This window comes from Abramis brama, assembly GCF_963993115.1.
Source record: "Abramis brama genome assembly, chromosome: 12".
Lineage (NCBI taxonomy): Eukaryota > Metazoa > Chordata > Actinopteri > Cypriniformes > Leuciscidae > Abramis > Abramis brama.
This window is the reverse complement of record NC_139974.1, coordinates 5,539,597-5,554,665: the sequence shown is the minus strand read 5'-3', so window position 1 is coordinate 5,554,665 and position 15,069 is coordinate 5,539,597. Positions and strand designations below refer to the sequence as shown.

Genomic DNA, 15,069 nt, shown 5'->3' with positions numbered 1-15,069 from the left:
AACTTTCACAATCCACATATCTGTTGTAAAACAATAAGCCAGAGTATGTCAGTCTAAGCAGATGATTTTATAGCATTTGTTCTGGAAACTGATAACAGATACATTGGACTATGACCTTAGTTCAGTGAGAGATTCAGAGAAAACAACACTAACTTGATCAACGGCAATATGGACGATCTTAATCTTTAAACAACGGAATATTTATACTGACAAAGAGTCTTGTGGACACATCTGATCCTCACAGGTAAGAGATGGAAATATAAGAGAGATTGTGCTGAACAGGTTTCTGATGGAAGTGAACTGGTTTAGTTGGTTTATGCCAAACTGGAATAAGTTGAACAGAACCAGGTTTAAGCATATACTCAACTATTTTAGTTGTTCACTGCACTGAAATGGTAGACCTTTCAGAATTGTATTTATTTCAGTTGACTGGTTGTGTAACGCAGGCAAAGGTTGGTGTTTCTGTCAATTTGTCACACTACATAAAGCGCCAGATTGGGAGTTCTAGTGTGAGAGCGCAATCCCATAAAAGCGCAGACGGAAGTGGGAAATTCTGCATGTGATTCTAGGCTACTGACGACTAGCATTAGCCTGACGTCGTCATAGCCTCCTGAGACCCAGAAAAAAAAAGTTTTTTGAATTTAGTTTTTTTTTTTCATGTCATAAGAAACAAATGGTAAAAAAAAAAAAAAAAAAAAAAACATTTTTGAAAAATAATATTTTATTCATACGTTATACTATGTCCTCTGTAGTGGACACCAGGACTCAGTTGTTTAAAAAATAAAATGACATGAAATTATATGTATAGGCAAAAACGATGGGATTTTTTCCCCAATCACCAATACATTTTGGGGTTTCAGGATTTTTTTAACCAAAATTTGTATAAAGATGATTCTCAACTATGTTATGAAAGATATAACGGAATTAATTGATACACCATTTTACTTTATGCAATATGTGGGTAAAATGGCCATAAATTAATATTCCCATTCAATGCAATGTATCTATACACTGTATCTAATTTGCACATTAATGTGTTCTTGGAGCAACATTTAATGAAAAAAGAAGTGTAATAATTGGAGTAATAATTGACAACATTTTAATAATAATATCTAATATTTCATAGGAATATTGATGTATAATTTATTTCCAAATTCTCTTGTTGTGTCTCCCAAAATGCCTGATAAACAAGATTTAAGTCCTGATGTCCTCTACAGTGGACACGTATGAAATCAATGCCCTGTTCTGTAACAGAAAGTTTTTTTGTTTTTTTTTTGAAACCCCATAACATTTTCCTGAGATGTTGGTTTATGAAATACAATTTAAAAAATAGTCAGATTTAAATTATAATTACAATATATTATCATATTTCTTACATTTGATCACTAAATTAATGTCAGACATTTTTAAAGACCAAGGAGAAGTTGTTTTCATGGTGAAACCTCCAAACATTTGGTATCTCTGAAAATTCCTGAATGTGCTCTTTACAGGACACTCAGGTTGTGACGTGACATGTATGATGTCAGAGAAATTCTATAATGTCCACTACAGTGGACAAAAATCTATTCCTGGGTCCCAGGAGGAGAGGCCCTGTCCCAAATGGCATACTTCCTCAAAAGTCCACACTTTGGTGACGTCATGTAGTGCAGACCTATAGGGCCCTTGGCGCGAGTCCATGAGGGCGCATTGAGAGGTATTTTTGGGACAGACTCGATCGTCACGCCGGAAATAACGGTCTTGTTGTTGTTGGACAGGAGAAATCACATTTTTGTGCTCCGACGTCTTATCTGCATGTCAACTACACAGCCTAATTTTACAGTTATATATTTTGATATTGTGCATATCACCTGGGCATTAGACAATAGATACATCATGCTTATTTAAATGATACAGTTGTACATAATAATACATAATGTTCCATTTGAACTAAGATTACAATTTTAACACATAATGAAAATGTGCATGAGTTTCAGATGAATTTACAGGTTTCAATATTCATACTATGTTTATATATGACTCAGTAAAGCCCTGACATTCGGTTCTATTTATTTAATGAATCATAATGTGATTGTATTATTCAACTCACTATTATTATGTTTGAGACATCAACCACTGGTCGGTGACCATAATGTTTGTATAAACTGTAGCTAACAACTGGTAAAATGTACATCTAGGTCATAAAAATCTTAATATTTTCTTCTCAGCCATGTCTACAATTATCCGTGAGTGAAATCTCCTCCCATCTGTTGTCTGATTGGCCTTTCGCAAGGATTCTTAGGTAGTTAAAGTGTGTGGATCCTGCATCTATGCAGGCTTTGCGGAAGACCGCTTCAAGGGTACAAAGGGGGCGCTGCTGAGCACACTTCAGAGCATTTAAATGCTGAATGGATGTCATGTAAAACCAGCTGGATGTCAACCAATCCGGCTTTAAGAAAGGGCATTCAACTGAGACTGCATTACTGTCGGTCACAGAAGCCCTACGGATCGCAAAAGCTGCTTCCAAATCCTCAGTTCTCATTCTCCTGGATCTGTCTGCTGCCTTCGGCACTGTGAATCATCAGATCCTTCTGTCCACCCTCTCATCACTGGGCATCACAGGTACTCCTCTCCACTGGTTTGAGTCCTATCTCACAGGTAGGTCCTTCAGGGTCGCATGGAGAGGCGAGATATCCAAAGCACATCAGCTGACCACATGGGTTCCTCAGGTTTCAGTTCTTGTACCCCTGCTCTTCTCCATCTACACCACATCACTGGGACACATCATACAGGCACATGGTTTCTCCTACCACTGCTATGCTGATGACACACAGCTCTTCCTCTCATTTCAACCAGATGATCTCACAGTAGCTGCACGGATCTCAAGCTGTCTGGCGGACATCTCGGCATGGATGAAGGAACATCACCTGCAGCTCAACCTGGCAAAGACTGAGCTTATCGTCCTCCCTGCCAATCCGTCTCTACAGCACGACTTCACTATCCAGCTAGACTCATCATCAATCACCCCATCAAGGTCGGTCAGAAATCTTGGAGTAACATTTGATGACCAGATGACCTTCACAGATCACATTTCAAAGACAGCTCGATCATGCCTTTCCTAACTGAGCATGCAACACAACTTCTCGTCCAGGCCCTGGTCATCTCTAGGCTTGACTACTGCAATGCTCTTCTGGCTGGACTTCCTTCATGTGCAACTAAACCTCTACAAATGATTCAGAACGCTGCAGCTCGTCTTGTCTTCAACGAGCCCAAGAGGGCCCACGTCACTCCTCTGTTCATCTCACTGCACTGGCTACCTCTCGCTGCTCGCATCAAGTTCAAGGCATTGACGCTAACTTACAGATCTATCACAGGCTCAGCTCCCTCCTACTTTCACTCACTCCTACGAGTCTACGTCCCTACCAGAAACCTACGATCGGTCAACGAGCGACGTCTCGTGGTTCCATCACAGAGAGCCACAAAATCACTTTCCAGAACATTCTCATTCACAGTTCCATGCTGGTGGAATGCTCTCCCCACCCTCATCCGGAATGCAGAATCCCTGACAACATTCAAAAGACAGCTGAAAACCCTTCTCTTCCGTGAGCACTTAACCTCTTAATAAAAAAATAAATTAAAAAAATGTTCCACTTCCTTTTCCTTTAAATCCTCGCTTATCGGGCTTATGCCACTCTGAATAATGCCTGAACTTCGTATTTTGAGCACTTCTTGCGTTGTTTTTTGCCTCTTCACGACAACTCGCTTAATTTAGTCCTAATTTGTATGTCGCTTTGGACAAAAGCGTCTGCTAAATTATTAAATGTAAATGTAAATGTAAATGAATGGGACGGCCTACGGACTCGTAGACTCGGCGAGCACGCGCAATTTAAGTCCACGAGACCGAAAGTCCTCATGAAGTGCGCCATTTGGGACAGGGCCATACTCAGATTCTAGTCCTAAACATTTTGTGGGCGGGGCTAAATTCGCCTGGCATCCAGGCTAGACTAGCATATTAAAGAACAGATCATTTCCATAAGATTAAAACAGATTTACTAACAGCATGCGCCCGTGCAAACCCTCTTTTGGCATTACAAAATATTGTCAGGGTTTACTAAAGACACGCAGTGAAAAAGTTTCCCTTTCAGACGCAAAATTTATGGGAGGAGAGCATTTAAATGATTGTGTTGGTCATTATGGAAATGATTCGGCTGCGTCTGTATTCTTCAGTAGATCTTGTGCTGAACTTTCAATCTGGCCCTAAAGAAACAGGAAGTAAATCCTGCAGACAGACCGAACACAAACCTATACTCACTGCAGCCGAAAATACTGCTCTGTAAAATTATCTATTTTTAAATAATACTAATAAGTAACCCACAATTTTACTATGGAAATTTCATTTAAACATCACTGACCAAATAAACACTCAATATTACAAGGAGCAAATCATTTTTCATAATTTACTGTTAAATACAATTTTTTTTTTTTTTTTTGCAAGGTTTGAAGAAGGGGGAAGGATGGCAGAATCTTCACCAACATCAACCAAAGAAAGAAAAACCAGGAGACAGAGTATTGAGTATACACCTCCATGTAAGTCAATAAATAAAAAATAAAAAACAAAAAACAAGAAGAATGAATTAGTGCATGAATAACTTTCACTCTTCTCATATAATATTTGATTATGTACAGTTCAGGAGTGTACAGTAGCAAAATCATTTAAAATCATATGTTTCAAATCAATATTGCTCCTTTGTGTATTTATTTAGCCTATTTGATTAGTGGTCGTGTAATGAGCTTCACATTAGGGTTCTGATCAGCTTGTCTGGGTTCATTTAGCAGTAATGACCAGCTGACTGTACATGATCTCTAATATATTTGAGAGGTGCAGGTGATTTATCTTCATCATTTCTCTCTCCAGCGATGTCTTCCTCCAGCGGTCCACTGACTGAGGAGCTTCAGTGCTCTATATGTCTGGACGTGTTCACTGATCCAGTCACCACTCCATGTGGACACAACTTCTGCAAGACCTGTCTGAATAAGTGCTGGGACAACAGCCAGACCTGCAACTGTCCATATTGTAAAGAAACATTCAAGCACAGACCTGATCTCAAGATTAACACCACACTCCGAGAGTTCGTAGATCACTATAAAAAGAAAAGTCCTGAGAAAAAAACCCCTGAAGTTCTGAAAAAACCTGAAGTTCTGTGTGACGTCTGTGAGGAAAGAAAGCTGAAAGCCCTGAAGTCGTGTCTGGTGTGTCAGATCTCTTACTGTGAAACTCACCTGGAGCCTCATTCGAGAGTGGCAGGTTTAAAGAAACACAAACTGATCAATCCTGTGAGTAATCTGGAGGACTATATATGTCAGAAACATGAGAGACCTCTGGAGCTGTTCTGTAGAGATGATCAGACATGTGTGTGTCTGCCCTGCACTGACGGAGATCACAAAAACCACAACACTGTTTCTCTAGAAGAGGAGAGTGAAGAGAAGAAGGTAGAAGTTACTGACAAACTGATTTTAAATGGCTCTTATCATGAGGAATCACATGTTCTTTAATATAAATGAATCAGTTATGAAAACATATTGTGTGTTGTTCTCTGTCTACAGACTCAACTGATGAAGACACAGAAAGACACACAGCAGATGATCCAGGACAGAATCAAGAAGATTCAAGACGTCAAACACTCAGCAGAAGTCAGAAAAGTGAGTTTAAAATAATTTAATTAAATTAATTTTAATATCTATCATTGTTTATTGAATTGTTGTATAAAAGCAATTTCACAGTCACAGTCACACTGCTGGTCTGAATATCGACACGTCTGTGATTCCCTGATCACTTAGTAAAGTAATAGCACATCTCTCCTCAACAACACACATGATTTGAGGAATCATTCAGTGCAAACGGGGCAGAATGAGGGATTTTGAAAACCGCCTTAAAACACTGAAGTATGAGAAATAATAACACTGATTCTTCTCTTAACAAACGCCACTAATAATGTGTTGATTGTCCTGGTTGAGCAGAGAAACACAGAGAAGGAGAAAGCAGCCCGTGTGGAGCTCTTCACTGATCTCATCCGCTCCATTGAGAGATGTCAGACTGAACTGCTGGAGATGATGGAGGAGCAGCAGAAAGCAGCAGAGAAACAGGAGGAAGAGCTCATTGAAGAGCTGGAGCAGGAGATCACTGAGCTAAAGATGAGAAACACTGAGCTGGAGCAGCTCTCACACACTGAAGATCACCTCCACCTCCTACAGGTCAGTCAACATCTCTCTGATCAATGATAATGCAGTATATGACACCATAACACTCCCCATGCTGAAGGATTTCTCCTCTCTCCTGCTGTAGATTTACTCATCCCTGTGCAGCTCTAGAAACACCAGGAACTGGTCTGAGATCAGTGTGAAGACTGATGAGAGTCTGGAGACTCTGAGGAGAGCTCTGACTAAACTGCAGGACTCTCTACAGGAGAAACTCACGCTAACTGGTACAGCAATATCAAACACACCGTACAGATACATATATTTATCATCTTTTAATATCAGTAATGAAGAATGAGTCTGTTAAAGCTGAAATAAGAGAAGTGTGTGATCATGTGTTTGTGTCTCATTATCATCACAGTTCTTCTTGAAGAGAGCAGGTCATATTCATCTCTAATTTCAGAAAACATGCAGTAAATTCATCTTGTTCTAGAAGCTTCATCACTGTAACCAGAACCTTGAGGCTTTAGTAAATCTGTGAACACTTTTAGATGAGAAACAACAGAAAGAAACATTCATTTTCTGCCATTTTCAGTCTTTTCAGCTGTTTCATCTAAATGTTGTGATTATGTGTCAGATAAAATCAGTTTAGCAGAAGAAAATCAAATCGATAGACATCATGAATTTGTATTCATGCAGATTTGTTCTTTTTTTTATAGAGGAAAATTTCTGACCTGTAGTTCAAACAGCTTCGCAGTGCTGGACTTTCATTTTCACTTTCTCTACGGTTATTTTTTATAGTGTTGTCTTTGCTGAATAACCACAACACTAATACACTCCAAAACTGAGATGAATAACATTAGGCATAACAATATCTAAAATAAAAAATTCATAAAATGTTTCACAAAACATTCCCAAAGATGTTGTAAAAAGGAGGAATATCTCGAGCTCAAACACAATAGGAGTTCAGGGATTCTCTAAATATCAGCAGAGAAACATTGATCAGATAAAACATGATGTTGTTCACAATTCTTTAAATATAACCTTAAATCTTGTCTATAATTCCACACATAAACATGTCAAAGATCTGATGGTGTTTTATTGTCATTAGTCTCTACAGAACTGAAGAGGAGACAGCAGTATGCAGGTACAGTGTGCTGTCTGCACTACACTAGATTACATTCAGATACTCACATCTTCATCACTGACCGACAGTATGATTAAACACTGATTACATATTACACACATCATCACTGAATATATGTATTAATTTGTGATTTATATTCTCTGTTTTCTCAGTGGATGTGACTCTGGATCCTGATACAGCTAATCCATATCTCATCCTGTCTGATGATGGAAAACAAGTGAGAGATGGAGACATTAGACAGAAACTCCCAGACAAACCAGAGAGATTTAATACATGTGCATGTGTCCTGGGAAAGGAGGGATTCTCCTCAGGGAGATTTTATTTTGAGGTGCAGGTGAAGGGAAAGACTGACTGGGATTTAGGAGTGGCCAGAGAATCCATTAACAGGAAGGGATCGATCAGACTGAGTCCCAGTGATGGATACTGGACTGTGGCTCTGAAGAATGGGAATGAATATTGGGCCGGTGCTGGTCCTTCTGTCTCTCTGTGTGTGAGAGTGAAGCCGCAGCGGGTCGGTGTGTTTGTGGATTATGAGGAGGGTCTGGTCTCCTTTTATGATGTGGAGTCCAGCTCTCATCTCTACTCTTTCACTGATCAGTCTTTCACTGGGAAACTCTATCCATATTTTTACCCGGGCCTTAATGCTGGAGGTAAAAACTCAACTCCACTGATCATCACACCTGTCAATTACAATAAATGAATTTTCTGCCGTAATATGAAATACACAATGAAAATGATTTATATAATTACAAATCTAAACATGTTTTGCTTTATTTTCATAATTTGTTTTTCATTGTTAAAATCTATAATTCTAGCTATAATAAAAATTGTGAGAATATAATGCTTGTTTAACAATTTTATTTTCAACTTTTCATAATTATTCATGCCGTTGTTTTCTCCCATCTCAACCTGACAAAGTGAAAGTGTCTGTATTTTTGTTTTTACATCAAAATAAACCAAACTATGATAAAATTGATAAAGTATATCAAAGCTGTTTCTACCATTTCAATTACAAAATGATCTGTGATAATACTGAGGTAAATCAGATGGTAATTCCTCAATATATATCACTGTATGATTATTACCATATTCATACACAACACTATGGATCTTCAAAACACCATGATATTATGATCATGGTAAAAACAGAAAATTAAAAAGGAGGAGAAGAAGAAGAAGACGAAGAATAAGAAGAAGACGATGAAGAAGAAAGAAGACGAAGAAGAAGAAGAAGAAGACGAAGAATAAGAAGAAGATGATGAAGAAGAAAGAAGACGAAGAAGAAGAAGAAGAAGAAAGACGAAGAAGACGAAGACAAAGAAGAAGACAGAAGAAGAAGACATAGAAGAAGACGACGAAATAGAAGAAGACGAAGAAGAAAGAAGAAGACGAAGACGATTAAGAAGAAGACGAAGACAAAGAAGACATAGAAGAAGAAGAAGAAGACGATGAAGAAGAAGAAGAAAGACGAAGATGAAGAAGACGAAGAAGAAGAAGAAAGACGAAGAAGAAAGACGAAGAAGATGAAGACGAAGACGAAGAAGAAGAAGAAGAAGAAGAAGAAGAAGAAGAAGAAGAAGAAGAAAGAAGAAGACGAAGAAGTAGAAGAAAGAAGACGATATTGTAGGTCTATTACCAAGTTACCATGTCAAATGTTTGCCCCATGCAGGTAGGCCCGCCCTCACGTGATACCGATTGGTCATTGATAAGCTTAAATCTGATTGGCTAAAGAGTACGACTCATCTGTGTAGGAGGAGTTCGCTGCCAGGAAAGTCTCAAACACACACACACACACAAATCCAAGGCGATTCACACGTGAATGACGATTATGACGATTTTGCATTTGTGAAGTGTATTTTATGAATATTGTTTTATTTTGCACATGTGAATTGGTTTTTGTTAATGTATATTTTTTTCACGCACGTGAATTTTTTTTTGTGTACGTGATTAGGTTTCATGCATGTGAAATTGTCTACGCATGTGTGAATCATGTTTTTTGCGTGAATTATAATTGAGACTTTTCTGCCTCTATATTGGAATATTCTTTCTTTTTTCTTTTTTTTATTAACAAAAAACAACAACATACAAAACTCTCGTAGGGGAAAAGAATACACATGCATATATACAAATGTTGTCAATATACAAAAGGTACTTACCAAGCAGAAAAAAAAAGAAAAAAAAACAACAAGGGGGAGCTACTTTGAAATACACAAGTCACAGGCAAAAATTTCCATTTGGAGCTGCACACACACACACAAGGGGAGATTAATCACAACAGTAGTTTCCTAGATATATCACTACACATTTTCCTTGCTATTTTAGTAGATTTGACCTTTTTCAGTGAGGTAAAAAACAATTTAAAATCATTTATAAACCAAACAAAGGAAGGCTTAGAGCATCTCCATTTACTGCAATGAATGTGATATTTACCCATAAGAATAATCATATTGACTAAATCTGATACTGATGAATTTACATTATCCATATAAAAGAGGATGTGTGGCAAGGTGAGATTAGGGATATTATCAATCTTAAGTGACAGCCAATTATGTAACTCGGACCAAAAACTATTGGCCACGGGGCAAAAGAAGAACATGTGTTCCAGAGTCTCATCAGCCATCTCACAAAATACACAAGGGTCTACATCAAATTTGAATCTTTTTCTAAGAAAATCAGCAACCGGATATATCTTATAAATTATTTTAAAGTGAGTCTCTTTGACTTTTGGGGAAATGGGCCATTTGATGAATTTAAAATGTGTTTTTTCTAAGGACAATGCAACCATATTCGGAACCTGTACACACAATCCTCTGTTATAATCAAAAAACAATTTAGATTTCAAAACATCATTAATATATTTATTATTACATTTAAAGTCAACTAAACTACAATCATTAATGACTAAATTTGGTAAAGTTGGTAAGGGTCTTACTATTGAATATAACAATGTGTTTTGTATTAGCTGTAATAATGGTACAGGTATTGCTTTACAGATCTTGCTGTATTCTCTAATCGTACAGTTTAAATTATATTTGTCTAAGAAAGCTTTATATTCAAAGAAGTTACCATTATCATCTATAATATCATTCACAAACACAACGCCATTATCATACCAGTCATACCTGAACAATGATTTCCTATTGATTAGAATTACCCTATTGTTCCATAAGGTGGATCCATGTGGAGAAAAGTTTTGGGTGAATATCATTTTCCAATATTGGAGAATTTGTTTGTGGAAGTTTGATAATTTAACTGGAATTTTGGTCACCTCAAAATCACATTGAAGAAGAAAATCAAGCCCTCCTACTTTTTTAAATAGATGTCTAGGAATGTGAAACCACATAGAATCTGGTTGTGATAGATATGTTTTCAACCACTTAATCTTAAAGGTCCCAAACATTGATTCAAAGTCCAAGGCTTTGATACCACCCATATCATACTCTTTAACAAGCTGAGATTTCCTTATATAATGGGTTTTATTTTTCCACAGGAATTGGAAAATAATTGAGTTGACTTTCTTAATATTACTGGAAGAAACATACAGGGAGTGACATGGATAAATTACTTTGGAAATACCTTCTGCTTTAGATAGAGTAACTCTACCAAAGATAGTGAGGTCTCTGGTAAGCCATCGACTCAAGGATTTCTTCATATCTATTAATCGGTTAGAAAAATTAACATCTTCCCTTCTGATAGCATTTTTAGATAAGACTATTCCTAGATATTTAACTTCGGATTTAACCTCGATTGAAGAGATGCTGGAATCCATTGACGAGTGAATGGGAAGTAGCTCACATTTTTTAACATTGAGGGTTAATCCTGAAGCTTTAGAGAAAATTGAGACTGAATCAAGGGCAACATCAACCATGAATTTATTCCTTAAAAGGATTACGGTGTCATCTGCAAATTGACTAATTTTAAATTCCTTGTCAAATATTGAGATCCCATGCAAATCGGGGTTGTGATTAATGAGCATGATAAGTGATTGGGTGGCTAGAATAAACAGTTTGGGAGAAATCGGGCACCCTTGTCTAATACCGCGGAGCACCTCAAACCTAGGAGTCATACCAGGATTCAGGGACACAGAACTATATATATCAGTATAAAACATCTTAATTATTTTACAAAAATTGTTCCCAAAACCTAAAAAATCTAGGACTTCAAATAAAAAGGCATGTTCAACAGTGTCAAATGCCTTGTAAAAATCGAGAAATAAAATAAAGGCATCAGTATCAATGAGATCTCGATAATCAAGCATGTCTAGAAGCAATCTGGTATGATTATGTATATTTCTACCCCTCATGAAAGCTGATTGACACTCATCGATAATATGTGATAATCCCTCATTTAGACGATTAGCATAGACAAGTGCCAATAATTTATAATCATTACATAACAAGGTAATTGGTCTCCAATTATCCAATAACAGATTATCTTTGTTAGGTTTGGGAATTAGATTGATGAGACCATGTTTCATAGTGGGAGAAAGATTACCTTTTGAGATACAATCTAAATAGGCATTATAGAGCATTTCTCTGATATCACTCCAAAAGAAAAAGAAAAACTCCACGGTTATCCCATCTATTCCAGGTGACTTCCCCTTAGACATCTGTCGAACTGCCAAGTCTAACTCCTCAATTCTTAGCTCATCTTCCATAGATTGTTTAAAGTTATCATCAATTGTCTTTTTAAACCCCTCAATCCTATTTAGGAAAAAACAACAATCTTCTTTAGAAAAAAAGGGATTTATACAAATTACTACACTCTAAAAAATGCTGGGTTATTTTTTAAACCCAAATGCTGGGTTGAGCATTTTGACTATGTTGCTGGGTTATTTTCTCCGTAATCAGCAGACAATGACCCAGCATTTGGGTTTGTTTTGGAAATTTTGACTGAGCGCTGAGCGCTTACCTTCTCGCGAGTCGCGCGCTTTTGTCCACAGTTCAAATCACTACGTCAACAGGAGGACGAGAGGTTCAAGCAGGAGCGAGCGTAAAGGTGAGCATCCCTGTTTTATTAAAACTATCCTAACGTTAAGTAACTTTAGTCAAAGAAGTCAGAAAGTCAACAAGAAGTTATGTTGAAATGAACTATGAATTATTGACGACGGACAAATGCTCTAGTCTAGATTTTGCGTCTGTTGAACTAGCGACCGTTATGCTAACGTTACGTTACACATAACATTCATTATTTTTACACGGTCTGTCATCAATTATTCCACTTATAACACGGTCACAATGTCTAAGTACAGTTGTTGGTGTCTGTTTTATCTCCAGAAATGTTGCGGTTAACGTTACTTGACTCGGCGGTGTTGGATGGATGCACGTAACGTTAACGTCACTGGCTAGTGGCTGGATATGCTAAAGAAGCTGTAAGTCTAACGTTACCTATTATTTAACTGTTTTTGTTAGTCATTTTCGAAAGGTAGCTTTACATAAAATATTTTATTATGCTGCAGTATGTTCTCTGTGTTTGGGTGCGTGCACCTTAGTTCAATTTGGCTAAGCATTTCTGCAGAAAACAGTGATGTCATCGTCCAGCTCAGTACAATTCTTATCAAAAACTGTCATTGTTCATTTGAAGTCAGTTCAGTGTTGCTTTAGTTACGTTCAGAAACTATGTAAAGATAAACAAAGTAGTTATACTGAAGTACAATTTGGTCTTAAACCGGCTCTGAAAAAGAGTCATTCAGTTCAATTCTCATCTGATATTGTCAGTGCAATTGACCGTTCGCAAAGACCCGCCCCCCTTAGTTACTGTCGCTATGTCCGACAAGCTACGCCGTTCTCATGCCACACCATGTTCTCATGCAGTGAAAAATACATCGCGGAGTAGAGAGGAGACTGACAACACGCTGACAGACAGGACAGAGCAGGTTACTTTTCGGTTACGTTTGATATTAAACATATTAAACAAAGTCTCACCTTTCAAATTTGGTCATTTTTAAAAAGAAATTTTAACAATAAATACCGTTTTGTTGCTCTTTAATGTGCCGTGACAGATCGCTGTAGAGCATCAGTTAAAGCTGCTCGTGAACCGATCATCTCTTCCTTCTAGTTAATTTATAGCCTCAAATAAACATGAACAAACACAAAAAGGAATGTTGTTTTAACCACAGAAAGGCGTCAGTACACTCCGTTTTTCAAGTTCAAATCCTCCTATGTTAATCTACTAACGTTAACTCTCCTGACTGCTTTGTCGGACAAAATGGCGGATGGCGAAGTATGATTGGTCAGATCACCTGTCAATCAAGCTCCCTGCGAAGGGTCAATTAAATCAATAATATTGTTGAAAATTAAGTGCCCCTAACTAAGCAAGCCAGAGACAACAGTGGCAAGGAACCCACACTCCATCAGGTGACAGAAGGGAGAGGGAAAAAAAAGACTAATAGACTAATACATTGGAATGAATGAAAAAAATATTCTATGAAATATCTACAGGTGATTTTATAAAATATTTTTTAAATTATTCACAAAATTAACATTTCTTCTGTTTACAGTCTTGTGAATTAACAATAGTTAATTAAGCTGTTAAAAATTATTTTGTCTATTTATTTAATTTTTAAATAAGTAATGATTCATTAAAATTAGTTAAATATATATATATTTTTAATTAACTGGAGATTAAATTAATTTTAAAAGCATTGTATAAGACATGCTAACTTTGTAAAGATATTACTAATCAGATGTTTCCTTTTCTTTTACAGCAATGGACATTTTTGTTCAACAAAAACTCCTCAACTGGAATCTTGAGTGCCTCATTGAAAAATTGCTGGTAAATATGTGATGAACAATTTTGCATTTCAAATTCTCTTTCTTTGTAGGTAATCTTTTTTTCACAGTTGCATCCAGTGCCAACCCTAAAGGGCCGTACACACCGGGACGAATATTGGCGCGCGTTATTCGCCAGCGTTTTTCAACGCGTTTTTTGTGTTCACACCCAAGCGGTTTTCGCTGATGATGAGCCGAGTGAACATGCAAATTCATTCCCTGACATTAGATGACGCTTAATGTAAAAACAGAAATACCCCGGTACACAAGGTGCAATGCCACTCCATAACAGTTCTCTTTTATCAAGATTTTTGTAGTCACTGTCACGTTTGTCATATAGTTCTTGATGTTCCGACACCAACGAGAACAGCAGCTCTACATTCATCTTGCCTTGCATCTTCCTCGTCTTATTTCTTCCCGGCAGTGTAGACACTACTTGCCGTATATCTTCTTCGCCGTTACGTATGTGTGCTCGGCAAGACCGTTTTGTGTTTGAGCGCCCCCAAGTTGTGTTTTACTGTAACTTCAGAAGCTCCAGACACGTGAGCAAAAGCAGCAATCTCATTGGTATGATAGTTTTTGACGCGGCGTGTCAAACCAAAAAAAACAACCTGAGGCGTTTTTTACAAAATGACGCTTTTACGCGTGGCGTTTTTCGCGTCAGTGTGCACACTCGCATTAGCGCCCTTTGTTTAGGCGTTAAACGTCAGCGAATATCCCGCGCGAAATTCGTCACGGTGTGAACAGGCCTTAACCCTTAACAAAGTTTGCTACACCATTCACAATAAGCTCAAAAACATGAATGGCCAATTTACTTGTCCAAAGTACAAGCACATGGTCCCCAGGACGGGTTTGAGAAGCACTGCTTTAAGGTATAGTTCATCTGAAAAGGAAAATTCTGTCGTCATTTACTCACCCTCATGTTATTACAAACGTGAATGACTTTCTTCTCCTGAACACAAAAGAAGATATTTAAAAAAA

The 15,069-nt window shown here is 37.4% G+C and overlaps 2 protein-coding genes across 2 annotated transcripts in view; both read left to right on the top strand.

Annotated features, from left to right (window-relative positions):
- LOC311094053 (E3 ubiquitin-protein ligase TRIM39-like) overlaps positions 1-15,069 on the top strand; it is a 90,209-nt gene that overhangs the window by 44,861 nt on the left and 30,279 nt on the right. The gene's annotated exons all lie outside the window — the stretch shown is intronic.
- Positions 113-8,293, top strand: LOC311094051 (E3 ubiquitin-protein ligase TRIM39-like). The gene is made up of 8 exons (XM_084131764.1): positions 113-244; positions 4,472-4,563; positions 4,892-5,466; positions 5,581-5,676; positions 5,995-6,228; positions 6,320-6,458; positions 7,283-7,318; positions 7,471-8,293. Exons 2-8 carry the CDS (start codon positions 4,491-4,493, stop codon positions 8,016-8,018), a joined length of 1,701 nt encoding a protein of 566 aa, XP_083987890.1. The 5' UTR covers positions 113-244; positions 4,472-4,490; the 3' UTR covers positions 8,019-8,293.